Source organism: Pipra filicauda, unplaced genomic scaffold, assembly GCF_003945595.2.
Source record: "Pipra filicauda isolate LSUMZ 115617 unplaced genomic scaffold, ASM394559v2 scaffold115_size4368891_pilon, whole genome shotgun sequence".
In the NCBI taxonomy this organism is placed as follows: domain Eukaryota; kingdom Metazoa; phylum Chordata; class Aves; order Passeriformes; family Pipridae; genus Pipra; species Pipra filicauda.
Window position 1 is genome coordinate 807,544 of NW_024103607.1, and position 26,663 is coordinate 834,206.

General features: G+C 38.8%; 1 protein-coding gene across 3 annotated transcripts in view; it reads left to right on the forward strand.

Moving 5' to 3' along the window:
* The window catches only part of RASA3 (RAS p21 protein activator 3), a 129,707-nt gene that overhangs the window by 15,446 nt on the left and 87,598 nt on the right, over positions 1 to 26,663 (forward strand). For all 3 annotated transcript variants that reach the window (XM_039384520.1, XM_027743495.2, XM_039384525.1), the window contains exon 2: positions 23,693 to 23,810. In XM_039384520.1, the coding sequence (XP_039240454.1) occupies positions 23,693 to 23,810 (118 nt within the window). The remainder of the gene's footprint in view (positions 1 to 23,692; positions 23,811 to 26,663) is intronic.

Here is a 26,663-nt window from a genome sequence, read left to right on the forward strand (position 1 = left end):
GAAAGACAGCCTGATCTAAGAAAGTCACTGAAACACATAGCTGCTGTTCTGCCTGTGAGACAGCCTGGGTATTTGTCTCACTGTGATGTTGTGGTATCAGACATATGTCTTCATTCATGTTCCTGGCAGCTGGCACTAGTGTCTAGAAGGCTTGTATTGTTTACCCCTGTGTCTGCTAAGCACCAGTGAGCTTCCAGAGTCAAATACTTGAAACTGAGGGTTACCATCATGAGGATAACCTCGTAACCTTGAGTCCCTTTGTGTACACAACTTCCCTGCCACTACAGGAATATTTATTTACTTATAAAAGGGAAACACTGTGCTGCTTTCAGTCCATGAGATGGGTGGTAGTTGTGTAATGAGTAATTATTCTATTATAATTAATAATAATTTATTATTATCCTCATTATCTGTATTCTGTTCATGTAGTGGAATACATGGTTTCCTGCACACCTGTTCAGTTCAAAACCTGCGCTGTCGTTGTTGTTGAGCTCTTTCACTGTATTCCTTACCATATGATGGAATTTTAAATCTTCCAGCCTTTTCAAGGCAGAGCTGACTCTTACATGGGGGACAGGATAGAAAAATGGTATTTAGCAGTCATGGTGCCAATTTGAGTCTACTTCTATATTTTTCTGGAAGACGATTTTGTTGAGTGGCAAGGATTTTGGATCTGAATATATATCCAAACACTGTTACTCGACTGTGTCGGTCGTCTTCCTTCCTGCTGACTTGATTCGTGGTGTGCCTTCCCCCTGCTGAGACTTTGAGTGCAGATGCCTCGTGTATGTAGAGATCGAATCAACTGGCTTTGCCCGGGGTGATGAGAGAGCCCTGCCAGGGGAAGGGACAGGGGAGGACAAGCAGGATTCTGTTTCTCTGCCTAGCCAAGTCTTGCTTCCTTCCTTTCAAGATCCTGTTCTTGTCAATCTTCACTTTGAGTCAAATGCCTGTATCTTCCTGGACACAGTAGGGCTCTTGCAGTGAAAGTCCTGCCTGGTATATCCAGTACTAGGGAAATAACATGCAAGTCATTTGCAAGTCACATGCAAGGCAAGTACCAGAGCAAGTATCTCTCGCAAGGATTGGAAAGATGCAGATTTCTATTTTGTGGGATTTTTGGGAACTTTTTTTGAATTATTTAAGGTCCTATTCTGAAGCCAAGGGCTGCCTAGCACTTAAGTTTGATCTGAACATCTTTCAGGACAAGCTGACTTCTCCTGAGTTATGTTACCTGTTTTAGCTGAAACACTTGAGGATAGTAGGAAGAGTTCAGCAGAAAACAAAACTGTTTGGGTCTTAGAAATACAAAGCAAAGAGGAAGCTGGTACTAAATTGTTGCTTTCCCTTTTAATTCCCCCTTTGTACCCATCCTCCTCTGCCCCTCCTCAGTAGAGCTTGTTCAGACTCTCCCTGTTGTACTGCAGGATTTGACACAGTTTTTGCCTTTCTGTAAGCTAGCAGTAATGGAATTTTTAGCACTGAACTACCACATAAAGGTCCCAGTCCTGGTGTAGAGCACTGTTTTGTGCAAGGAACTTCTGTTCTACTTGCTTGGAGTCTAAATGTAGAGAATTCTGCTATAGCCTTAGTAATAAATCCCATTTTGCATTCTAGCTGCTTACCTTTCTGAAAAGCTGCTCTTCACTTACGTTACAAATATAACCTTTTGCTTAGCCTTGAAAAGTGTTACCCTGTTCTGGATAGCAATAGTGAAATACTCCACTGTTCCTTGTGACCTTAATGACAGAACTCCAGTGCCTGCTGGTGTAAGAGTGTGTTTTATTAATATTTAGAGCAGAACTGAATGAAAAAAAGATTAATGTGAGGCTAACCTATTCCACTTGTCACAGAGCACAAAGTGCATTACTTGGTAAAGAAAGGCAAACTGGAAAGTGAGTGTGACAGCAAAGCTGGCAGGGCAATGATCTTGCCATCAAAGTGGGTAGACAAACAAGGGTAGAGTAGCTCCATTATGCTAACCAGGGTCAACTAAGAGCCTGGTGATCACCAGACAAGTCTGTAGTGTTGTGCAGCTCCAAGGTAACAGCAGGAATTTAAGTCAGCAGTTCAGAGTCAGGATTGGTAAGGCAAATGACCAGGCACAGACAGACCTGCTACATAGCTCTGACAAGGTCCAAGGGTGAGTATCTGAGCTGGAATGCAACTCCCAAGTGGAGAAAGGTGCCCAGTGAGGCTTCTTCCAGTGCTTTCTCACATGGCTCTCTCCCCAGCAGCCTGATCCGAGTTTACACAGCTGCACTGTGTCACAGCTGGCCTTGAGCCGAGGCATTCAGACCCCTGAGGGGTGGAGGAGAGGTTGTGCTCAGGGCCTTGGCACCACTGATGTTTTGGTAAGATCTTGTCTGGGCTAGCCTTAATCACATAAAATCTGCAGTTCCTGATCCTGGGATAGCCATGGTGAGAATCTTCAAGGGTGAAAAGAGGAAGTGGAGATGCAATAACAGAAAATAGGGCTGCGCGTTTCGTAACACTGACTGTGGCAATAAAATGCATCCTGTACGCTATGGGAGCCAACCCCCCGTTGTGCTTCTTCAAGCCTCTGTGACTTGCATTGGATGGTGAGTATTTCCACAGCTCTTTGTGGATAAAGGCAAGTGTGTGGGAGGCACCAGATATTAGGTAGCTATTGCTACAGTATGTCACATTGTAATTGAACTGCTGGGACGGACAGAAAATAAATTCTCTTGAACCCTCTTTAACCTTTTGCAACTGTTTTTGTCCCTTTATTCATCCATGTATTTTGACTAATATCTTGCTCTCATTCTGTGACATTTTTTAGTGATTTATTCTTCTTCCCTCTTTCTGTGGTTTGAAACCATGTCTGATTTTTTTGGTGAAGTTTCTGGTGCATGCTCTTACTTCTCTCCAGACTCTGTCAAGTCTGCCCTTATATCATGTCAGCAGCATTCTGTTGATTAGCAGAAGAGACCTATTAATATAATGTTCCTTTGTTTCCTCACTCTTTTCTTTCCCCCTTCCCCAGAAGGATTTTTTAGACTTTCTTGTGCTGTTTCTGTGGGAGCTGTGTTGGATTCTCTGCAGCAGACAGAGAGTTGTGTAAAAAATTAGCTTATGAGCTCAACCAGTGACTGTCCCTGCAGACCTGTACTTGAGATGAAAGGATTCTGTTTGCATTTGAGTTTCCTGCTGCTTTAAAAGATGGTGGTGTGTCTCATAACAGCAGCACTTGTAATGTGCTGCTTCCACAGAAGGGAGAGTAATGACCAATATTCTGTAGATGAGCATGTGGTGCCTTGGTCTTCATCTTCAGTTCTGACTGATTCAAAGAGTTAGAAGCTGTTATCATTGTTAATCTTTATTCAAAAGGTAAATGGCGACTCATGCACAATATTTTGAATGGTAGTCTGAATGCATAGAATGGAAAATACCAGAGTACTGTTAAATGCATCTGAGGCTTGTTTTCTGTAATCGAATTGCTCAGAGATTTTTATCTTCACTTAAGATGCACATAAAGTCTGCACTGTGTGGGTTTAGTAATTCCTTGCTGCATGACATCAAACATTCCTGTATGTTTAAGGGTATCTTGCTTGGGTAAGAGCCAGTGAGATGACAGGGAATCAGGTTAAGCAAAGATGTAAGGAGACAGCAGTTGCAGGGTTGTGGGGAGGAAATATTTTTACAACTGTTATGTAAAGAAAGTGGTATAGGATCTCCTGAAAAAAGGTAGCAGAGAGCCCATGAGATGTGTACTGTTAGTTATTGAACATTCCTTTATAGCACGGCTTTACTGTTAGTGCTAGAGTTGTATGTGAGGTCTTTGACTTAAGTCCAGTGTTGATTCTGGCACTGTCTAAATTAGATTAGGTGCTCCTTTGAGCTGAAGGGTACAGCAAAGAGGTGGAAGTGGAGAGAAGTTGAAAGGACGAGCTTATCTGGTTAAGTGGCTTTTTCCTCCCCGCTGGGAAGACCACAGAGCTGTACTATCTATTCAGTAAACATCTTCCCTGGCTTGTGAACTGTTGGTAATTTGCAGCTCTTAATGATAACAAGCTAGAGAACTTTAGTTTAGATAACCCACATGATATAGATGGTTGTCATAAAGCATTTTAAATGAGGATCTGTCAGGAGAGCAAAAGGATGAGGAAGGAAGCTTGTTAAATGGGTTTCCTTCTTGTTCCTGCAAGTACACTGTAACTGGTTAAAATTCAATGTAGTTGGATTCCTTGGCAGATTTATTTTAGGTGGTTATTTTGCAGTTATCAACTGCACATGTGCCCCATCTCCTTCCATTTGAATTTTAGTCTGACTGGCAGCATTTATTACTTCTGATTCCTCGAGAAAACAAGGCAGGGCCTGTTCTTAAGATTTAGAAATTCATCTCCTAATTAATCTACAAGCCATATTTTCAATACATGTGTACATGTGTTTATATCTACTTTGCCTTTACAAAAGGGAGCAAACTAATGGAAGAGGTAGCACTTAAACAGGTTTGGATGTGGGTGTGATGATGGGGATGGCAGTCTCAATGCCATGTACTTGAGTTTTGTGTTTTGTAAGACAGTAAAGATTTATTGGTTGTTTTTTTTTTTACCTCTGCAATGTGAACATGTGTCAGCTTTGGTTAGCCATGCCAGCAGGAGTTACACAACTTACTTGGAATGGCAGACTGTGCCGGACAGAGGATATCCCATGAATTTGAGAATGAAGCTTGTAGATGATAAATGCCAAGGCAAGAGTTAATTTAGTACCCACTTTCCATAAATAGAGGAAGTTGATTCATACAGTCACAGCTAGAGAGTACATGACCATGTCAGAGACTTCACTGTCTTGCTTGAGATCACAGATTTGCTGAATAACATGGTGGTCAAGTTGCAAAATCCAGTCTTCTACCCTTAGAATGGCAGTCAGAAAGACAAAATGGCGTGGAAGGAAGTATCTTTTTTTCTGTGATTGTTCTCTTTCACTGCTTGGCTTTTTAATACACCAAACAGTTTCACCATTCTAGACACTACAGATGTATTTATGATCTAGTAAAATATTGGCATCATATGATATTTGATTATGCTTGTAAGAAGAAAGAATTCTCTATTCTGTGTCTCAGATAAAACTGTTTCAAAACCCAGCAGAATAAGTAGTCAGAAATGAAATTAAAGTTTTTAAAATGTCAGCTCATCAGAGAGTTTCAAAGTTAAAAGTTGGTTGTAAGTTGTGTAGGGTTTTCATATATTTCTATAACACATGACTATACAATATAGAAAACATATAATGCGTTGCAATATATATTGCACAGATTATGATTATGTTTGTAGTATATTTTATTATTTTATGCTATACGTTCCCTATTTATTATTATTAAGGACAGTATTTCAGTTTGTATATATGCTTTACTGACCACAAGCGTTGCAGTTCTGAGGCATATTGGCTTCAAATTACGACAATTAAACATGGTAGGTGGAAGAATCACAGGGACTATAGCTTGGGTTGTGCTGTCAATTATAGGGTTGAGTGTATCCAAAGATGAGTTTAGGACCAGCTGTGTTTCTAAATGTGCTAACCATCTGACACAACTTATGTGTTTGGTTTGTTTTATGCCTGGGGTTTTTTTGAAGGGGGATGAATAGATATACATACACGTATATTGTAAGTTTTCTTTTGGACCAGTTTTGCTTTCACTGTAAAACTGGTGTCTAACTGCTCTAGTTATTTAATTTCTAGTTTTTCAGAAATGTTAATAGAATAAGTGGTGGAGGCTCATACCAGGCATGTTAATGGAGTAGGAGAACAGAACTGGGTGTATTTCTCTGCAGATCTTCAGTGGGATTTGGAAAGATGTTTGGATTGGCAGAGACTACTTCGTTGGGTTTTAAAATAAATAAATTCTTCTGCCAAGGAAGTTCTTCAGTATATATTGAACTTGAGTAGTTACTTTTAAGAGTCTGCCCAGAAAAATGGTGAAGTGTTTTCTTCACTACTCTAAGTGTAAGACTCAGAGACATCAGTAGATCCTGAAGCCCGAGCTGGTAGTTCAGTGGTCTGCTGCATGCTGCATTTCAGCGCCAAGCATATCAGAAAAAAAAAGATACTCTTCGCTTACCCTGAACTTTGTGTTTCCTTAAAGTAGCTGGTTAGAAAGCATAGCTTTCGTTTCTGTGCAAAATTTTTCATTCTGCTCTGAATTGGTCCCATAGAAGCATAACTAGTTGAGTATTCATTGCTAGCTGTCCATAAATACTGATGTTTTGGTAGGAATTATTTCAACATGCGATAGCTCAATAATACATGGTCTCCCTCAACCTGTATTTAAGCTGTTATAGTGGTGTATTTATAGTTTCTTAAATTCTACTCTTAAGTGTATGGAGTATGCATGAAATACAGTTGATGGGCTGCAGTTCTGCCAGACCGATACAAATAAAATCCTCTCATGTTCACAGAGATAATTAGTATGACTTTAAATATTTTCCTTGCTATTTTCCACCCCTATGAATCTTGATTGAAGTTACTAATGAATGTTAGAAAGAATACATCCCTGTTCTCCACGCCTCTAATTGATGCTTTGCTGGTGTCTTGATGCTGTCAAGCTTTGTAGGTGTTTCAGAGAGGAGATAAACAATGTTTTGTTCTCAGTGTTTTGTAGGGAATCTACTGCAACAGCTTTGTGTTCTGTGCAACCTGCAGTTCTTCTGTGCGATCTGATGTATTCTTTGTTCTGCCCTTTTTTTGATGTGTTAATTATGCTATATTGTACTAGCAAAATGACATTTGGCATCAGTTTTTTTTTTTTCACTAGCCCATTTGGAGATGCATGAGTGGAAGACATCCTGTACAAGTGTCATGTTTGAGAGTTAATTTTTAAAATTATCTAGCTCTTGTTATGTTGCCATCTGTTTTCCTCTAGCTTGAAGAGGAAACAGCTGTTGTGAATAATCTCAAGACAGTATTTTTAATAAAGTCCAATAGGTCTGCTTACCTTCAGTTTGTATGTGTATCACAGGGAATAAATATGCTGTCTAGGAGGGGCAATGTGGTTCTGCAGTAGGAACTGTAATGAGTTTTAGTAATGCAGTGATTCTGGTATGTCTCCTCCATAGCTGGATTTGAATACAGCTGGAGAGATCTGTGTTAATGGGGCACACCTCACTTTCTGTAACAGTGTATTGTCCAGCAGAGCGGCTGCTCTCTGCTGCTTCTGCCCTCCGAGTGCAGTGGTTGACAGGCAGCTGGGGAGTTGACTGAACCTGGTGATCCAATAGAAAAGGTAACTCATGGCCCCACTGTGCCAGCTTCAGTTTGCTGATCAAGCAGAGGCAATAGCTAGCTATGTTTGACCTCAGGGAAAGCACTGGAGATGAAAAGCCAGCAACACAGCCTCTTCAGTTGACAGTATGCAGTGGTATGGAGTTAGAGGCAACACGTGCACCAGTAGGTCCTACCGTTTTGGGGAACATATTTCATTCTCAGATGGAGAATAAGTGTTATTGATGGTGAGTAGGGTATGGATGCACTTTATGTAGCCAGTGGATGATTACCTTGTGGGTTTCTTAGTTGTATTTTAGGCTTCATTTTGGTAAGGAGTGAAAAACCTCATGAAAGAGATGATGTACAATATAAGCTTCAATGACAGTGGTGATTCAGCTGAAGAAAGGGAAGGATATTTTAAAGTAGACAAGTTGACTGTCAAGGAATGCCTTGAAAGAAGTTCAGATTGGTTTATGCGAACTCAGGCATTGCAGAGTGGACAAAATGTAGTACTGTTTTGCATAGATTGTCTTGACTGCTTTCTGTCAAAATCAAAGGGAAATATCTTGAAAAACTTGCAAGATGAAGAGTTTTTTGAAATAAGAGGGCTCAACAGTAAAGAGAGTGGAGAAGACTAACCAGCAGAGAGCATTAAATGGTGGTAAGGGAGTATAGAGTCGAATGGAGAATGATGACTGATGGAATTGGATCTTTGTGTAAGTACAGTGGCTTCTTTTTGTCAGAGGCTTTGCTGCTTTTGCTTGAGTCTTTAGATTAATGGCATTATAGAACAACACTAGCAAGGGTAGCCGTGAAAGGTGAGCCTGTAGTCCAAGTACTTGCAAGACCGCAGCCTCAGATCTTCCAAGAGCTTATACTACAAAAGGCTGTAGGAAATAGATATGCCATGCTATGTGGTTGCAAAAGCCCTGTCCTGTTCACTCTCATTGCTGCCCCATTTCTTGCAGTTAGGCCAAAATTGGTGGTATGAATCCAGTAGGAGCCTGTACGGTGTCAGAGCTAATGGCTGCACAAGATCTGTTCTGGCCTGATGTGATCTGTTCTGCTTAATTGGTTTGTGTAGCACATGAACATGTGTGGTTGCATCATGTGGGGGAAGATGGGCAGCGTGCAGTCAGCTGGCCTGTCGTGGCTCCAAGTGGCTGAGAAGCTGCAGTGTTACTGCAACAGGTGAGGAAATCGCTGCGCCCTGCTTAAAAACCCCCTTTAAACTCTTTTGTCTTTTGACACAGCATGAGTGTGTTGGAATTCATGAAAGTAAGAGACACCAACTTGCAATTTAGTTAATATTAAAAATTAGTTATAATACTTGCTTTTGAACTTTCCTATCAAATTTGTGCTATTACATAGTGTTTGCTGTTTCTCTGGAGGAGTATCTTCTTTAGGCTAAGAACATATTATTACAGAAACCTGGTTCAAAGATGAGAAGTTCTGATTGATAACTATAAGAACTCTCAGGAAATAAGAGTGACCCAGAAGAATGTTGTTACCTATGTAGATGTTTCTTTTAAAGACTGATATTTTTGCTTATCTTTGGAGGTGGTTTCTTTGGTTGAATAGCAAACTACATTTCCCACTTGCAGGTGTATGCACTGCCTCACTTCTGAATTTATAATGGGAGTACTTTAATTTCAGAACAAGTTAAAGCTGGACATAGGAAACAAGTAATTTCCTTTGCAGAAACCCCCACTAGTCAAGTATTTCAAAAGATATGCAGTCAGAACAGATGCTGTCATGTACTGACGATTTTCAACATTCATATTCACAAATGGTTCATCTTCTGGGAAGACAATATCTTTCTTCAGATCTCATAAATCTGTAGCTGACAGCAGTGTGGTGGTTATGGCATGGTTATATGGGATGTGACAGTACTGGAGTGGGTAGAGGTGAACTTCAGTGGGAACTGTTGTTGGGCTTCTGTCAGTGTTACTCTGCACTTCTTTTGTGTGTATGTACCTTCTTACTGCTTGGAAGTTCCTCTGCACTTCTATTTTGGCACAGTATCCCTCAGTCAGCTTCCCATGAAGAGTGTCATTCCTATCAAAGTCATGAAACATTTTTTTGCCAGGTTGCTTTGCAACTGTTATAGTACCTTTTCCATGCCTAAATTGGTCTTCTTTCCACAATAAAGCCTTTGGGAACCATTTTTTCTTTCTGTGGATGCATGTGACAGCGCTGCTGGAAGCATACACTGCTAACAATGATATTTCCTGTCATGGTTACTGGAAGCTGTTTGTCTTACCTGTTTGTTAAAAAGACCTGATGCTTTGTCTTTTCCTGCTCTGCATTGGTAAATTCTGCTTTGGGTTTGTTTTCCCCCACTTGTGCTGTTATGCCAGCAAGCAAGAGGCTTTTCAGACCATGATGTTCATCCGGACATGCTGCACAGGAGAGTCCTTTGGTGTAAGGCATTTGGATCAGGCTCTGTAGGCTTTGCTGGCCCTCACATGCAGATTCTGCAACATCTCATGTGGTTGCATTAGCAAATGTTGTAATGCGGTGCTTCACTGTGGTCTTTCATCTGAGTAATCTGAAGTTGCATTTCGAATATGAAGTGCTAGAGAGGGATGTAGTTCAGCTACGGAAGTTAGCTGTCTGGCTTACTGTGCACAATCACAGATGGAGTCTGCAGCAGAACTGGGATGGAATCCAGATCTTCAAGCAAAAGAGCCAGCTTCTTGCATGGAGATGGAAACTTCTTGCACAGAATAGATCTGGTGTGTGTTGTTGCTTTGTGCAAATAAGTGGACTGTTTTTGAAACTACATATAAACTACATGAAATGAGTAAGGGGTTAACTGAAGCTGAATGGCTTTCCATTCTTGGGTGATCTCTGCAAAGAAGCATTGGTAATGGGTTTTGTAGCCAAATGTCTGGTGTATTCATCCCCATCCCCTAGCATTAAAAATAATGACTACAGTATGCATGTGGATTTGTGTGCATCTTCTGTATGTAACTTGTGTTCTACCCTAAAAGGTAAAAGTAGGCATATTTTTATCCAATAGGCTTTGGATAGGCATGTCTATTTACATGCTTTAACTTCTGCAGCTGGTTATTGTTAATGTCTGTGAAGAACTTTTACAGTCTGTGGAAGTGTGTGATATAATCCAGAAATCAACTTCATTTTACACATGATTATCAGAAGCCTTCTCTGACTCCAGTCTGCTGTTCTTTTGTATGCCATGAATTTGCACAAGGGATTGAGGAGATTATTTCAAGACAGGTGGATATTGCATGCAAGTAGCTTGGCCTATAGATTCCTATTGACACTGGCTGCATATGATAGCATCGCTTCATGTGACCTTCTGAATAAATATGAAAGGATTTATTCCTTTTTTTACTTTGTGATAAAACTAGTACATGCTCTATCTGTAAGAAAAACATGATTTTATCACTTCTGTTGGGCTCTGAAAAAAAAAAAAACACAACAGCCTCTAAGTTGATGTGTGTGGGTAAATTATCGCTGTTTGCCAGCTTGATGTGTTTTGTAAACTGCTGATGGCAGAGTTAGCCAAGGTTTTGTGTGTTTTGGGCTTTTGATGACTGAGTAGTTGCAGCACATAACTGTGGATTCAAAGCTGTGAGTTTAAATTTACTTGAGTGTGTTGTCCTTATTGGGCTGAGGAATGAGCTTGGTTACAGTGCTTTCTCCACCTGTGTTAAGAAAGGAAGCCACTGGCACTGTGTTGGCTCAAAGACTGCGAAGTTGGATGTTGGTTTGATTTGGCAAAGTTTTCAGAATGGGACTTTAAATTAAGATTAACTTCATATATCAGTATATCTTTTGTATTGTGTTAACTTCATATATCAGTATATCTTTTGTATTGTGTTATGTTTAGGAATGCTGTGCCTTTGTACCTCCATCCTGTCAAATATCCTCCACCTGCCCTTCCCTTTTTTAAAGCTTAATCCTCCCTTATCATGTATGAATGTTTGTGTAGGCTTAAGCATTTCAAGAAAGAGAATGTCTTCTGTGTTGGTACAGCTCTTACTACTGCTGGACCTCTGCTACTGAAGCGAAATCAGAGCAGGTCTGTGCTGTGGTAGACAGAATTGTCGAACTGAAGACACTTATAAAACGTCGTAAATGTATTTCAGAGCAGTTGCCAGATATCCCTCTTGTTCATGTTTTCGAATTCCCTCATTTCTGCATAGATAAATTAATTCTGCTTTGTCACTAGTAGTAACTATGCAAAGTATTTAACACTTCCCGAATACTTGACATACAGTGTGACTCACCCCCTTTTCTGTAGCCGATATGACTAACTTGTAAATTGAAACCAGAAGACTAAAAGAAAAATAACATCAATTGAGTTTCAATATATTAACACTTTGCATAATTTAGGAAAGGAAGTAGGTCACTTTCCATTTTTAATACCTACCCACTTTATACTTTGCATAAAAACCCAACAGGATTGCAGACATTTCATAGAAAGGTATACATTGCCCTGTAAATTCAAATTTTAATCATATGAACTTCTGTGGAAATTGTAAGGGAATATTGTAGTTTTGGCTTAGATGTTTCTTCAAAATCTTAGCTCCTTATAGCAAGTGTTGTATTTTTGGTGCATACAGCTACACTCGCTTCTGAACTCTGTGATTTTGATCACTGCTTGAAAATAAGTGACTATACTCATCTTGTTGCTTGTTTTTCTGCAACGTTGTGCCTGTCTTATCTATACTCTGTGCTGAGGACTGAAGAAGTAATGTTTTCTCTTCCTGTAGTTAGTGATGTTGGATAATCTAGCATTTGGTTCTCATCACATTGCCTGCACAGTGAGTCATGCTTTCTTCATTGGGTTTGTTTCTCAGGCCAGGATTCATGTGATGTTCCCCTTCTCTGGGCAATCAGATTAGTCACTGTTTGAAACCTTGTTTAAAAAGTAAATTGCACCACAGGTTGATGCCTTGCTTACCCATTACATGCTTGCCTGCTGCTTGCTGTTTGGGTTCAGCAGCATCATTATATTGAAGAATGTTTTATAGTCACAGTAACTGACACATTATTGGAGTCCCACTGAAATTAGCATATTAAATTTGGGACTTGTAGCACTAGCAAAGACTTGTAGATAAGACAGGTGAATTTTAAGTAGTTCAGTTTGCTGAAATACATCTCGCTTAAACTTGGGCTTCTTTCATTATACTCTTAGGAACAAAAAGCTACGTTGCAGATATGGTAGTAGCTTGAACTTTGTGAAGCATATAGATTTATAAAAGCAGTGGTAATGACAAAAATTGGTAACATGGATGGCCTCTTATCGTGATACTTGAATCAGACTTCGGGTGTTCAGGGCAGAAACTCTCCCTGCTGAATTATCTGTATCTGGAAGTGTTTGGAGCCAAGATTTGATAAAGGTTTCAAACAACTTTAGGACAGTAGCAGAGTTTCCAGCCCGTGCGATGTGATGTGCTGTTATTAAGGCTGTTGAAGTTCTTTATCTTGGTGCCGGAGGATTTTAGGGGTGGTGGTTCAGGTTCATTGTGGTAAGTAGCAGTTTGAAAGACAAACTATGCAGGAAATGTGAGGTGGCCAGATCAGAAGTAGGGAAGGAGAGGGGGAAATCTATACTGAGTGGTTGTAAACACTTGACCTGGGCACTGATGTTAGCTGGCTAAGCTCCCTGTCTAGTCAATGGACAGCTAGAGGAACTTGTTCAAAGTACGATTCAGAAAAGCTGTTGTGTTCATGCCCTGAATCCTCTTATGCAGGAGTCTGTGTGACCAGTAGATGCTAATACAGGCACCAAAATTGTGCAAAATGTTGCATCTTATGAATATCCCCAGGACCAGCATCTGATTTGTGCCTTCAGAGCAAGTTAAGGTTATGACACGGTGAAGGATTGGAAGTTGCTGAAATAAATGGTTATAAAAACTGTCATAGTTTATAGATGAAAACTGGAGTAGAAGGAAAGATGAATTAATGTTCCACATTAAACTTTCATTTTGGCTCCTTTGAACAGCTTTATTTTTCATCTTGTAAGTTGTTAGCAGTGTTTTGACAGGCAAATGCTCATGAAGTAGGTGAAGGTACAGACCACTGTGGTAGAAAATGAGATTATCTATAATAAGTCTAAATAGTGAGGAGTTTTTTTTGTGAATCTTTTTGTGATGATCTTGTTCTCCCTCCAATTTTCAGCTTATTCTTATGGATATCAGGCAGTCACAGCCATTATAAGTATTAGTTCAGATTGTTAGCTTTCCTTTCATTCTGTGTGAGATAGATGCCTGTGGTGACTAAACAGATATGCTAGAATTCAACTTTGGATGAATTTTATGGGTGTGGATGAGCAGCTCAGGGAATACCCAGCTTCCAAAAAACATTAGATTTGAAAGATTTGAAAAATGCTCAGCCTCTGGGTAATTACCTACAACCAAAATTTTTGAATCTTGCTCTTATTTCTGTGAGAGTATCCACTGAAATAAAACAGACCTTTGTTTTTTTGAAGTACATTTAATCCTGCTGCGTTGGCTCTCCCTGGAAGACAACGTGACCCTGTATTTTGGCAGTTACTTTGGTGCAAAGATGGGTATGTTGGGTTATGTATACTGTGAGATGGGAACCTGACCCCGTGACTTCAGGTCAAACAAGAACAAGTGAATGCTTAGGTACTTTTGCACGTGAACTTCATTTTCTTGAAAGATTCTTCCCTCAGCCACCACCACTTGGGAGACTGGGAACTTGGGTGGGGGACATCTTGTTTGTTTTTTACAGTTCATTTTGCTTAATGCAAAATGAATGCTTGACTGCTTAATGCAGTCAAGTCTCCTATACTGCTTTAGATTTGTGGGTAGAACTTTACAGCTTATATTTAAAAATAATCTGGTACACTGTCAGCAACTCAAAAACTTTCCAGGGCTTAAGATAGTGGTAGCTAGTTGTCATTTCCTCCCTGTACCTAGGTCAGTTCGTCTTCTGTATTTTTAAGTGAAAATTCATTTCAATAATGAGTCAGGAATCCTGTGCAGATACTTCTTTAGTAAGCCTGCTGACACAGCAAGTGGAATGTTTAGGATCTTGGATGATGATGGTCCAGTTCTGTCCATGTGTGGATATTCTGTAACCAGCTGCTTCTAGAAATTCTTGGGCCAAACTGTGTGGCGGCAGTAGTTAAGGCAGTTTGGGCTTCAGAGTAGGGACATGTTGTCCTCTTCCTTTCCATGAAGAAATCAATAGATTTTTAGATCAATTGCGGTGCATCCTTGCTCATTTGCAATCTTAAGAGTTTAGTTGCATAGCACTGCAAGCTGGCAAGTGATTGCTGTATTAGTAAAGCTGAAATACTTTTCAGCGTCTTAAAATGTCATAAGGAGAGATTTTATTGGTTTTGTTTTATTAATCGAACTGCAAGCTAGCAACAAGAAATTAGCATCATTTATGTAAATTCTTTTGGATTGTTGGCATATCTGTGCACTACAGGCTATTCAACAGTGACATAAATTTGGTTTTAAAGCTCACCAGCATGGGAAAGTCACCTGTAAATCTTACAAGGCACCAACCTTAGGAATGTCTAAGTGGGATTTATTTTTGTTTCACTCTATTGGAAAAAGTGCTATGTAAATGGTATGTATTGGAAAAAGTGCTATGTAAAAAGTACAGTAACTAAAGTAAAATGAATATTGTAGATGATTTTGATAATGTCCTAATCTGAGCATTGTGTTCAGTACAGAGCTGAGTTTGCAACATAGCATTTGTCAGCCATCAAAGACTGCAGCTATAGAGTTATGAGTTCCCTTTTTCATTCAAAAACCACCTATAAATGCATAGACTGAGAACTGATCATGATCACACTTTTCTGAAAATAAAAGATTTCCTATTATATTACTGTGCATACGATGCTCTTTGTGTATGAAGGAACACACGAGGAGTATGTGTACTAATGAAATATCAAGACTATGTCAAGTTTGAAGTATTTGTATTCTTGCCTGTTAGGGGGTTTAAGGGAAACTGCTAGTTACTGCAGGTTTGGAGGAGGATGTTTCTGAGTTTAGATCTTTACTTGGGGAAAAAAGAATTTGATCTCTTTGTAGCAAAGTACCTATTTTCAGTGTTTTTGCAGGAAGGCTAAAATAAAGCAAATTTGGGATATTTTGAAACCTTTTTCTCTCCCTTATGATTTATTTTGTAATAGGAAGAGTGTTTTGAATGTGAAGGAGGACACTACTCCGTTAATTCCTAAATCTTAATTGGTTTTCAAGATTGACTTGAACTTCTGTGCTCAGATTCACTCAGTTTCTCTATAGCCGGGTTTTATTTTGGTTTACACCGTATGGCCAAAGGACGGAACTGAACTTGATGTAAACATGATCCTGTGAAACTCTGCTTGGTGAAGATGTTTCTAAATAAGTAATTCTAAAGCAGGAGTGATTGTGGACAGCAGAATCTTTGGAGGAGTTGCTTAACATTGCCCGTAAAGCTTCAGCTTTTCAGCAACTACTCCTTTTATTACTAGTTTTTAATCTAAGCAAAATATAACCTTTGACAGATTTGTACTTTTCATGTTACTCTAAAAGTTTTTAGTGTCACTTGTGATAGAAGTGATTAGTGTCCTCAAAGAGATGGTGCATTCATTGCTTTTTCATTGCTTGTGTTTCTTTTTCACATAACTGTAGCTTTTTGATCTACAATTTAAAAATGTACATAAATAAAAATTGTCCTTTTTTTGTCACATGGCTTTTGTATCATTTGTGAGTAATATAAATGAAAGCAGGTAAAAGTACTTATTTCCACAGAAACTTCTTTTTGCTTATGCTGATGTTTTTGAGAATGTTACTTTTGTTCCTTACAATGACTAGGCTACTTACTACAGAGCGATCTTAAATCACTCTAAAGTACAAAGACTCTCAAAAGGGAGCATTTGAATTGTTGTTGTATTTTGTTGTTTGATGTTGTAAATCATTTGCTTGTATTTCCTGTCTCATACTGTTCTTCTAAAAATAGCCGAAATTGCTTGCTGTTTGCTCAGTGCAGCTCCATGATGGAATAGCCTGTTTTTTAAGTTACTTCCTCTCAGCTACTCTGCCCCTCCTGCAGCCTGAATCTCTCCCTCATGGCCTCCCAAACAGATGTTCAGTGACTTAAACTTTGCTTTGAGATGGTCTTTTATAACTTCAGGAAGCTGATTTAAAAAAACAAACAAACAGCAACCACCAAAGCAAACAACTCCCCCACCCAAAACCCCCCACATCTGAACAAAACCAAAAAACTTACCAAGGATTACACAGAAGCACAGAGCAACCTGTAGCGAGTCCTTACAGTACTGAAACTCATAGGAAAAACCTCATGAGTCTCTATCAAATGCAGCTGGGAAGTTACATGAGATGTGTCTTGATGCAAAGTACCGTCTTCAAAACACAAGCTGAAATGAAAAATAATATATGTGGAGTCAAGTTTTACATTGTGTCAACATAGATAAAGAGACAGTTTGGTTAATTCATCAGTTTTTCTGTAGAAATGTGAAAAAAAAGGCGCATCAAAGAAACTAAGAATACCAACCCTAGAATGCCGCAGGAAAACAGAATTTAAATGTAAACTCCTTGATAACTCCTTTTTCCTGGCAGTATCCTACTTCAAAATAATCTTTTCCAAGTGTCCTTTAACGCAGAATAGCTTCAGTCTTGTTGAAAAGCAGCTGGACTGTACATTTTTTTATTTTGTGGGATTAAGTTACTATTCTAAGGGAATCTTTAGAGAAACCTGATGCTTGCTGTTGACCACAATGCTGGCAAGTGGCATGCAACCAGTTATATTAGAGTTGAGAATTATGCTTCTCCTCTTGTACAAACTAAAATCTTAATTTTGCAAGCAGCTCTCATGGAACTTGCTTTATAGGCATCTTTCCTCTCAGCCCTGAGATTTGATTAACAGCCCTTGTGCTGAGAGCACTTAAGTACTTAAGATCATGACAAGATCTTTTGAGCCTTCTGAGTGTTCGTTCTTCTTACAAGAAAAGTAGGACTGTCAGCCTGCAGCTTCTCACTGCTCTGCAATGAAATATCCTCAGCTGCTTCTGTTACATACAGAAATATAACGCAAGATATTTGAACAGTTTGTTGGACCTTCAAGGCTGGAAAAGGAAGACTGGAATGTCTGATCACAGTCATGTAGGAAAAAGGGAATTTGGCTACTAGCCATTCTGAGTAATAGGTCTGAGTCTGTTCACCACCCGGGCTGTGGCTGATTAGGCTTTGATATTGTTACAGCTGACAGAAATGTCTGTCTTTTGCTTTGTCAGAACAGGTTCCAGGCCAGAGGAAGATCTATCTGTATGAAGGTTCCTAACTGGTATGGACTAAGTTTAATCATGTGAGGGGAAAATGGTGGTAGTGTAGTAGTATGGCACTGGGTGTGCTGGTGAAGTGGATTGTGTAGAAGGGATTTTAACAGATGTCAAATGTTCCTATCACTAGGCTGTGAATAGAGATGTCAGCTGGTGCTGGTCTTCAGTTTCATGCCAAAAGATTTGGGGTTGTTGCTGCTTCCATGAAGCCAAGAGGGTTTCCACATGATTCTCTTGTCTAAAAAGTTGTAATTAATGTACTGTGCTTCATCTCCCTGATGGTTACTTGCTGAAGCAACGCTAGCTGTGGTACCAAGTTGCTCAGGGGTTGTTGGTAATGTCCAGGTCATCAGTGTTGTTTTGTTGACATAGTTCTTTCCCTGAGTCTTCTAATGTGATGACCATTTCACGTGGAAAAAGGCTGGCAGGCAAGGGCTTTTAGATTAAGAACAGGTCATCTAAAAATCTCATTTTCCAGATCATCAAAATCAGTTCACAGATGGCTATTTTTGACCTGGTTTAGAAATTGGATTTCAGAAATCCAGTGCAATCTGTCTCTCCATGACAGCAAAGTTGTGTGTATGTGTGTGTACATAAATGCCTGTGGTTAAAGCAAAGAGAGATTGTTGGGAAAATAGTGTTTCTAGCCACATCTGTTTTAAAAAATATATAATTTTTTTAATATCAATTTTCTTTATTGGATATTTATGAATTTCATGTGTTTTTCTTATTTACAGACTGTGTGAACTATATACAGACCTGGAGGGAAGAGAAAGTTTTTAACACTTGGTGTATATTGCCCAGAAAGTATTTATTATTCTTAATTTACTACAAAAGTGCAAAAGAACACTAAGCTACTTACATAGCTCTATAGCTGCATGCTGGGTACACCAACTCTTGGGGCTTCACTTTTATAATTTATTTTATTTTTATTGCTATTTTCTATTTGAAAAAGCAAAAATGAGTGGAAACTTTCCTTTCTGAGAGGTGCACATAGTATATCTACATATAGGAATTATATACAAATGTAACCGTATATTCTACTTTCCAACATTACATTAATTTCGTATAATCATCACATTGGCTGTTCAGTAACAAAATTGGTTTGTAATGTGAATGGAAGTTTTTTTAACTATGACCACTTTAGTATTAAAGAGGATTATTTTCTCAGTATATACTTCCTGAGGTATTGCACTCATATCCCTCCCCTTATCCCCACCTCAACCACAAAAAAGATGATTTTTCATTTGCAAGAAAATGAACCACTTTCTCAACATTCAACATTATTGCAACTGTTTACCTTCCGTTTTAAAGTCATTCATAGGCACAGAATTCTAGGTATTTCTGCATTTTTTAGTTGACACAGAGCGGTATATGTATGTTTTAAGTAAAATTAAATATTAATTAGAAATTTGCTGGTATCTTTATATTTTACATATAATCTGGATTTTGTGCTTGAGGAGGTTTTTAAGCATAAATTATGATAGAGAATCAGAACTCTGTGTGTACACACATTTTCCTTTCTTTGTTTTTGTTTGACCTGTGAATGTTGAAGCAATAATTCTTTTTAGAGGAGAGAGAACTTGAAAGGAGTGCTTGAGATAATTTTTCCAGATTTCCAGCATCTCTGTTGAGATAGAGAGCTTAAAGGAGAACAGGAGAAGCTCTTCATTCTTGACATACATCAGTGTTCTGTTTTTGTTCCTGACATGCTTCCCTACAAGCTTCTTGGGAGAACATTTTCCTGAATAGGGCAGAAACAGACTGGATTGTTGTTGGTTTGCATACGAAGCCATTTTCAGATTTTAAGTATTTTGTTTCTACTCAAGTCTATCAGTATGCTCCCTAAAGTCAAATGCTGTGGCATTGAAAGCTCAGCTGCTTTTATTGGATTTATTTTTTGAGCTAGGTTTTTGTTTGCTTGTTTGTTTTCTGAAATAGTCTGGGAAAAGGTTCTCTCATGGCATCTTGATAAAATCAAATACGTTGCTGCTAGGGAACAGGAAGCTAAATTGGTTGATGCACTACAAAGTCTTTGTTAATGCATTCAGATTGGCAGATGTCTGCTGGTGACCCAATACTTAGCAGCACAAGAGCAGGAAATTTTGTTCTAAAAGGTAGAAATAATACCTGTCATGCATTCTCTGCTTTTCAGAAAGTTGCATTTGGGGAAATATGTCAAAAGCAAAGCTGGCACAATGGCAAGCATCTAAATTCAATTAAAAATACTAGAAGCTTCAAAAAATTTTAAGTGGCAAAACCTTAAGGAAATGTATGTATATTGGCTTATTCCTAAAAGCATCTTCAAAGTTTTTTTCCTTCTTACCAGTTATGCTCCCAGGCATCTAAGCAGTGCCCTTCCCTGCCACATATGCAGGAGAGCCCTTTTTTCTTGCTTCCCTTTTATTGCCAGTGTTTTAGCAAGGCAGGAATATGCAACATTGGAAAGAACAAGGAAGATGAATATGATTTTGAGGTTTTTCCTTCCTCTTTTTCCAGCCTGTTGCATTCCCTGTGCCTAGCTCAAGCTAAACAGTCTGTGCTGCCATGGTAGTCTATTTTTGCATTGTAGTAACCCAATATTTATGAGGAGAAGATAGCAAGCCAGTGATGTATTCAGAATTGTATAGTCTATTTTTTAAGACTTGTCCAAAATACCCGATGTTAACTTTTCCGTAGCTGAAATCAGCTTTGCTAGATTTAAGTACTTAGTGCTAAATTGAGTTCATCACACAGTTAAATTAGGACCCATGTATATTAGAAGCACAGGGATAGAGAGAAAAGCTATTGCCAGCTTGAACACATTATTCTGCTACTGTGTCTCCAAATGAAGCCTTATGCTCCAAAACAAAGTACTTGTGTATTCTAAATTGTCAGGGTCTTAAGACATCTTAAGAAACATTCTGTTTCTTCTTAGTGGAAGTGGAAAACTGAAGGTTTTAAAAGCGAGTGTATTGACCTTTCATCTGCAAACCCTTTTAAAGTTCTCTAGCATGCAGGTGCTTCACGTGGAGTATGGAGATGTGGGGGTAAAAAGCGGACTTGGCTTTTGAAAATACAATTGTTGAAGATGCCTCTTCTACACAGATAGGTTAAGTGATTAAATTCTTGCTCAGAATAACTGAGGTCATCAGCTCTAGATGTTGAGAAAATGGAAATAGTGCATGACTGTATCATGTATTCTGGGCTTTCTTTTTTTTCATTTCAGTAGTAGCAGAACCAAAAAAATACGGATCAAGTTCAACTTCATTGTAGATGGCAAAACAGTGCCACAGAGGGAACTTTTTTGTCTTGGAGGAATCTAAAGAGCAACTGAAGCTCTAACAGAGCACATTTGTTGACATAAAATGTCTGGCTGGAGAGTTGAGTCTTTAGCTATGCTTGAAAGCTTGACAGATTTTTCTTTCTCAACTGCTCGGTGCTGGAGGAATCTAAACAGCCATTGACTGCCAGTATCGGGAAGAAACAGTATTTTTTGTATTTTTTTTTTTTTTTGGTGTAAGCTGCTACTCAAGTCAGTAACATGATTAATATATTGCGTTGGTCAATTAATCCCTTGTTCTCAGTGACTTCTCAGGGTCTTTTTCTAGTTTGAAGAAAGAAATTACTGTAAAATGTCCTTCCCCTCTATCTTCCCTCTGTGCCCCACTTTGTAACATTGTGATGGTGGTGAACTTTAATTTCCTGTACAGACTGTGCAGTCAGTCTTTTTCTGGTGGTGCTAAATAGTGTCTTCTGTCACATTGCATTTAGGTTTCAATAATGTGGGCTTTTCTACTCTAAGTCTTTTAACAAAGAGGAAAATTGGGTTTTCAAAATACAGTTCTTAGAGTGCTCTGACATAACTAAATATTACCTTTAAGCACTTAAGTGAATATTGTGCACATCAAAAAACTGGAAATCAAGACAACAAAATCTGGATTTGTTTTCGTGTGTGTGCATTCATCTTGAAGTAGGAAGTGGAAGAGTGCAGAGAAAGGGAAGATGTTATTTTTTTGGTGTAATTTTGAGCTTGAAAAGTTTTGTCCCTGTCTCTTGGAAGATCTGTGAGAATAGTGTGCCAGCCCCAGAGGAAGACTTCCTTATTGTTCTGTTATTGAAATGCTTCCTGTTGACAGTCTTTCTCTTTGGGGAACTTTACCCAGTTACCCAGAAAAGAGGGTGGTTTCATGTGACTTTAATGTGAGAAAAAGTTAAGAGAAATTTGATTGCCTGGGGAGAGGAGACAAACCTTGAGACCTCAGTCTGTGTGAGAGTAGTGCTTTTGATTTGTAACTTGCCTGAACTCAGAAGAGTAAAACTTTAAGGTTTGCTATGGCAGGATAGGCTTAATGCAGACTGAGCAAGCCATGAATAATCCTCAGTATATTTTTGTCTAGAGCTGCTGCAGTTAAACTATTGCTAACACTGCAACTTAGTTGAAAACCACATTGGGAGTGCCAACAGATGTTCCTGTCACACCTTTGACTTACAGTGGAGACAGCTTTTTTTAATGCAGTGTCTCACAACTCTGAAGGAAGTGGGAAGAATGCTATCAATTTGTATCAGCTAAGCTGAGAGAAGAAACTTATTTAGAAGAACTCTGAAGTGAGGCATTACTGTCTGAAGCAATAGTTTCAAGACCCTTTCCAGGACCTCTTTCTATATGCTCCATGGTTAGCTTTAGAAAATGTGTGCATGTACGGTCACCCATATACAAGCCATTTGTGAGAAGTGTGGATGTGTGATGTTTCCAAGGGCATGTCATGAGTTGGTTAGCAAAAGTGTGTGAACGGAGTGCTAGAAAGAGATCACAGGCAGGAAGACATGGAGTCCTGTGTCACTTTGTGCTTTTCCTTTAAAGGCTGAGGATGCAGGTTGGCTGAGTCTTTCCTTGCTGTAGGTCTTCAATATTTACATGCATCAGATTGCTATTGAACAAATCTGCAGAAAGGAAAAAGTATGTCTTTACTGAAGATAGGGTTGAAAAAAGCAAGGTAATTCTGTTAATAGTATATAGCTATTTGAGAGCTGGAGACTGGGAAAGCATGTGTCTAGTAAAGTGCACTTAAGCTAAGCTGCAGACATCCAATAAAAAGTTACATTTGTTACCGTCATTTAGAGTTTCCTTCTGTGTTGGCAAACAAGTCCGTGTTCCCTTGGTCTATGCATTTTTAGGTTTAGTTGTATTCCTTGTATTTTTACCAGGAGAGAGTGATCTGTTTCCCAAAGTATGTGCTAATAATCTCCGGGTACTGTGAGAGTGATGGTAAATAAGACTACATGCATTCTAGACTTACATTTAGTTCTGAGTTTGGTCTTTAGAATTAAATCACTCATGCACATAGTGGTAAGGTCCTTTAGCAAAACTATGAGGGGCATTGTCCAGTTTCCTGTCTTCAGAGTTTTGATTTTATCAGTCAGCCAAAGAAATTTAATGCTCAGCTTTGATTATTAATGGATATGTAGAGGAGAAAAACAGTGGTTTTATTCTTGTTTCATACTCTTGTGTTTTGTATTCTCTTGGTTACCCTTAGTTCCTTAATCCTATCTCTTTTGTTGTTGTTAAATACAGGATACATACTTAGTTCTTGCTGCAGTTTTGAAATAAATGTTTATTATGAAGAATATTCATGACTTGCATGGTACCTTTGTGCAAGGACCTTAGGCAGCTTCACAAGTGCTAGTTAACCCATCAGAGTGCTTTGGGGTCCAGCTTGTGATTTAAGGCTGTTGACTGTAACTAAAGTGACTGTTTTCCATCTCCCCATCTGTGGAGAGTAGTGGAGCTAGGGGTCACTCCTCGTTTGCTGTGTTCTGGTCATGTCATTAGGATAAAATCTGTATAGAAAAGCTTGATTGCCATGTTGTATGATGTTCCTGGTACCTTATGGCAACACAAGCGTGGAAGGAAGAAGTATGTATCCAAATACATATGAATAAATTGGATGCAACAGATGGTTGAGTTGTTGCTGGCTACTGCTGAGCTCTAAGCACAGCGACTGTCAGGAGCTGCTGCCTTGGAAACAGAGTACTGCTACAAAGTTTAATGGGGACTTCACATTTGAGAAGGAAAATACAACATAATACTTCCCTTTAGCCATGTTGCTGACACTGTGTTACCTGACAGATGACTAATGTATGGATAACTTTTCAATATGTAATCTTTCTGGCTTTTTTCTTTCTTGTCTTTAGGCGAAGCTAAAAATCTTCCCACATATCCGGGGCCAAACAAGATGCGGGACTGCTACTGTACTGTAAACCTGGACCAGGAGGAGGTTTTCAGGACCAAAATAGTGGAGAAATCATTATGGTAACAAATACATGTATAAATGTTCTGTTAACTCTTCTTATTCTCTGTTGACTATGTTTGTATAATGTTCCAAAGATACTTTCTTGAGGGGACGAGAGGACGAATATGATTCTTTTTCCACTTTTAAGAGCACTAGTGGTAGAACTAGTAACGTCATGATTCCTGTCTGTATTGAAGGGAAACTGTCTTCACCAAGGCAACCCATATTAATTCTTTTCCTAATAATGTACAACCAGTGCTCCTTTCTTTCTGCAGTATTTGTTTTGAACTTCCCTAAGCTTCTGAAATCTCAACTTAGAAGGAGCACTGAACTCTATTTTGCATCTGTCTGTGCTTAGAATTTTGCATTGGTCTGTCTATCCTAATGGGGGGAGTTAGGGTTTTTATTTTTTTCCTGTCATGAGGCTGCAACTGAAAGGAGAGGTTTTGAACATAAGATGCTTGTCTGATTATCTTGAACACTTCCTGTGAGATTGCAGAAGTCAAATGTTGAATGAAACAGAATGAGAAGCATGTAGTAAAAATTAAAATGCTTTCTCCTGGAAATCCCTATGCATAAAAAAAAAATTTAAAATTTAAAACAGTATTTAAAATTAATATTTAAGTATATAATTTTAATATATATTTAGAAATATATGTATTCTGGTAAGCAAGGCTTTTTTTTGAGTGGAGGGAAAAGTAACACCAAGGAACAATCAAGTTTATAACTTTTCTCTTAAGAGATAACTCTCACTCTTTTTCCAATTTGAGTAATAAGTCAAGAATTTGCTATTTGTCTTGTTATTGCAAATAATTTACTTCAGGAAGTAGCTCTAGACCTCACTGCCAAGCCCTCGGAAGTACCTGACACATTCAAGAATGTGAGTGGGTTTTATTTTCCTAAGTCTCTTTAATTGTTCTTTCACATAAATTTTTGTCATCTTTAAGCCTTTATCCCTCATCTTACATTCTGATATGGTGCACTGGGGTCTGTAAGGAAGATTTTTTGTATCTTGAGGAATTTAAATTGGCTAAACAGTGGTTTTGACTGGTGATGCTAACACTTTCCTATTTGTAGGATACTGTATTAACAAAAAGCAAAAACTGGCTTTTATGCCTTCTTCCTCACCCCATAGCTGGTATGTAGTATCCCTAAATCTATTGTCCTTGAACCAATTATTCTCTAAAGGTGGTTTTGTAACTCATAAATTCATTCCTGTGTGGCCTTTTTCTGGATGATCATTAGTGCTTCACAAGGAAATGGAGGTTGGGAAGTGAGGATGTGTGAGAATAGTTGATTTCATTTCCTTGAACTAATCCAAGCATTTTTCTGTTGAAAAAATAAACTCTTGGTAGGAGAAATAAGCAACAAGTGTCATTCCTTCAGTGGGAAAAATTCCATCTGTTTTTAGATATCATTATAAAGCTGGAGAGATACACTGAGGCTGTGTAGAACTGGAAGGTTTCTGGTTTCCTGGGGAGCTAAGTTCTTTTTGTTAATTGAGGTGAATTCAGAGGAGAGCAGCACAGTCATCAGAGGCCTGGAAAACATAACTGATGAGGAAAAGTTAAAAGATTGAAATTGTTTAGCCTGGAGAAGAGGGATGAGAATGGACATAAGTATGTAAATAAAAAAATTAAACAAAACAACAAAAAAAAGACAAACAACCCCCCCACCAAAAAAAAGGTGAGGGAACTGATCTGTCTGTCCAGTATGGATATTACAAGTAATAATGAACTTGAATTTCAGTGGGGAAGGAAGTTGAGGTTAAGGTTTATTGTGAAGAAAAATCTTTCTATTGTTAAAGATCCTGAAGTGCTAGAGTAGGTTGTTTTGGTTTTTCTGTATTTGTCGGTGATGGCTTTTAATAGGTTCTATATAATCAGTTCCAACTAAATAATGGGGATCTTCCAGCTTTGAAATGGTGGTGGACCAGATGACCTCTCAAAATCCCATTATGGAACGATTTTCTTTGATCTAAGGGTTGACTAAAGATCATCTCCTTGGTCATTCTTTCTTCTCCTGGTGAATCCAGTTTTAGTGGGAGTTAGCTTTTCCCCCTGTGCAAACTTCTATTTTCAAATACTATTTTTGGAAAACTTGCTTCTTCACAGTCTCTGAATATCTGCTTGTAGATACTGATATAAACTCAATTTTGCATTTAACCGTGTAAGTGTTTCTCTGTTTTTCTGTTGCATAAAAGAAAAGCAGACAAAAATCCCAGATATGCCTGGGGTGTCTTCCCGGTATGTGGACAGGAATTGCTCTTACCTAGTAAGGCACACTCAAACAGCTACTTTATGTTTCATGACTGTGCCTATATCTATGAAAGTAAGTGCATACATAGACTTCCAGAAGATGTTTTTCTAATGATTTCAGACCCTACTGCATTCGCCTATTGTTTTTTGTAAGATTCTGAGATGAGCACATAGTTGAGGAGCCAGTTACACTGTTATATTCTTTAATGCTTGTTTGCAAATTGATTCAACCCTTTGAGTGAATTACTGGGTAGGTGAGGCTTATGTGCCCTAAGGCCAGTGTAATTTGTATGCAGCAGAGAAATACCTGCTCTCATGGTGCTTCTTTGCCAGGCATTTGCCAATGTAATAGTGAATCATGTGCTGGGTCCCTTTTTCTGGGGTATCACTGCTGTGCTATGAGATGTTTGGCCCAACTTCACATCCCTGTTCCCAACACTTGACTAAAATAATTGAACCCTGCTTGAACATCCTTGTGGCTGGCATTGAAGTGGGGGATACAGCTTGACACAGTTCTTCCTTACAGTTTGAAGGGGAGAACAACTGGCTCTGATATGTTGTTCTTGCCTATTTTCTACTTCCTATCATTTTGTGGCTGCCACAGGGCTGGCTTGC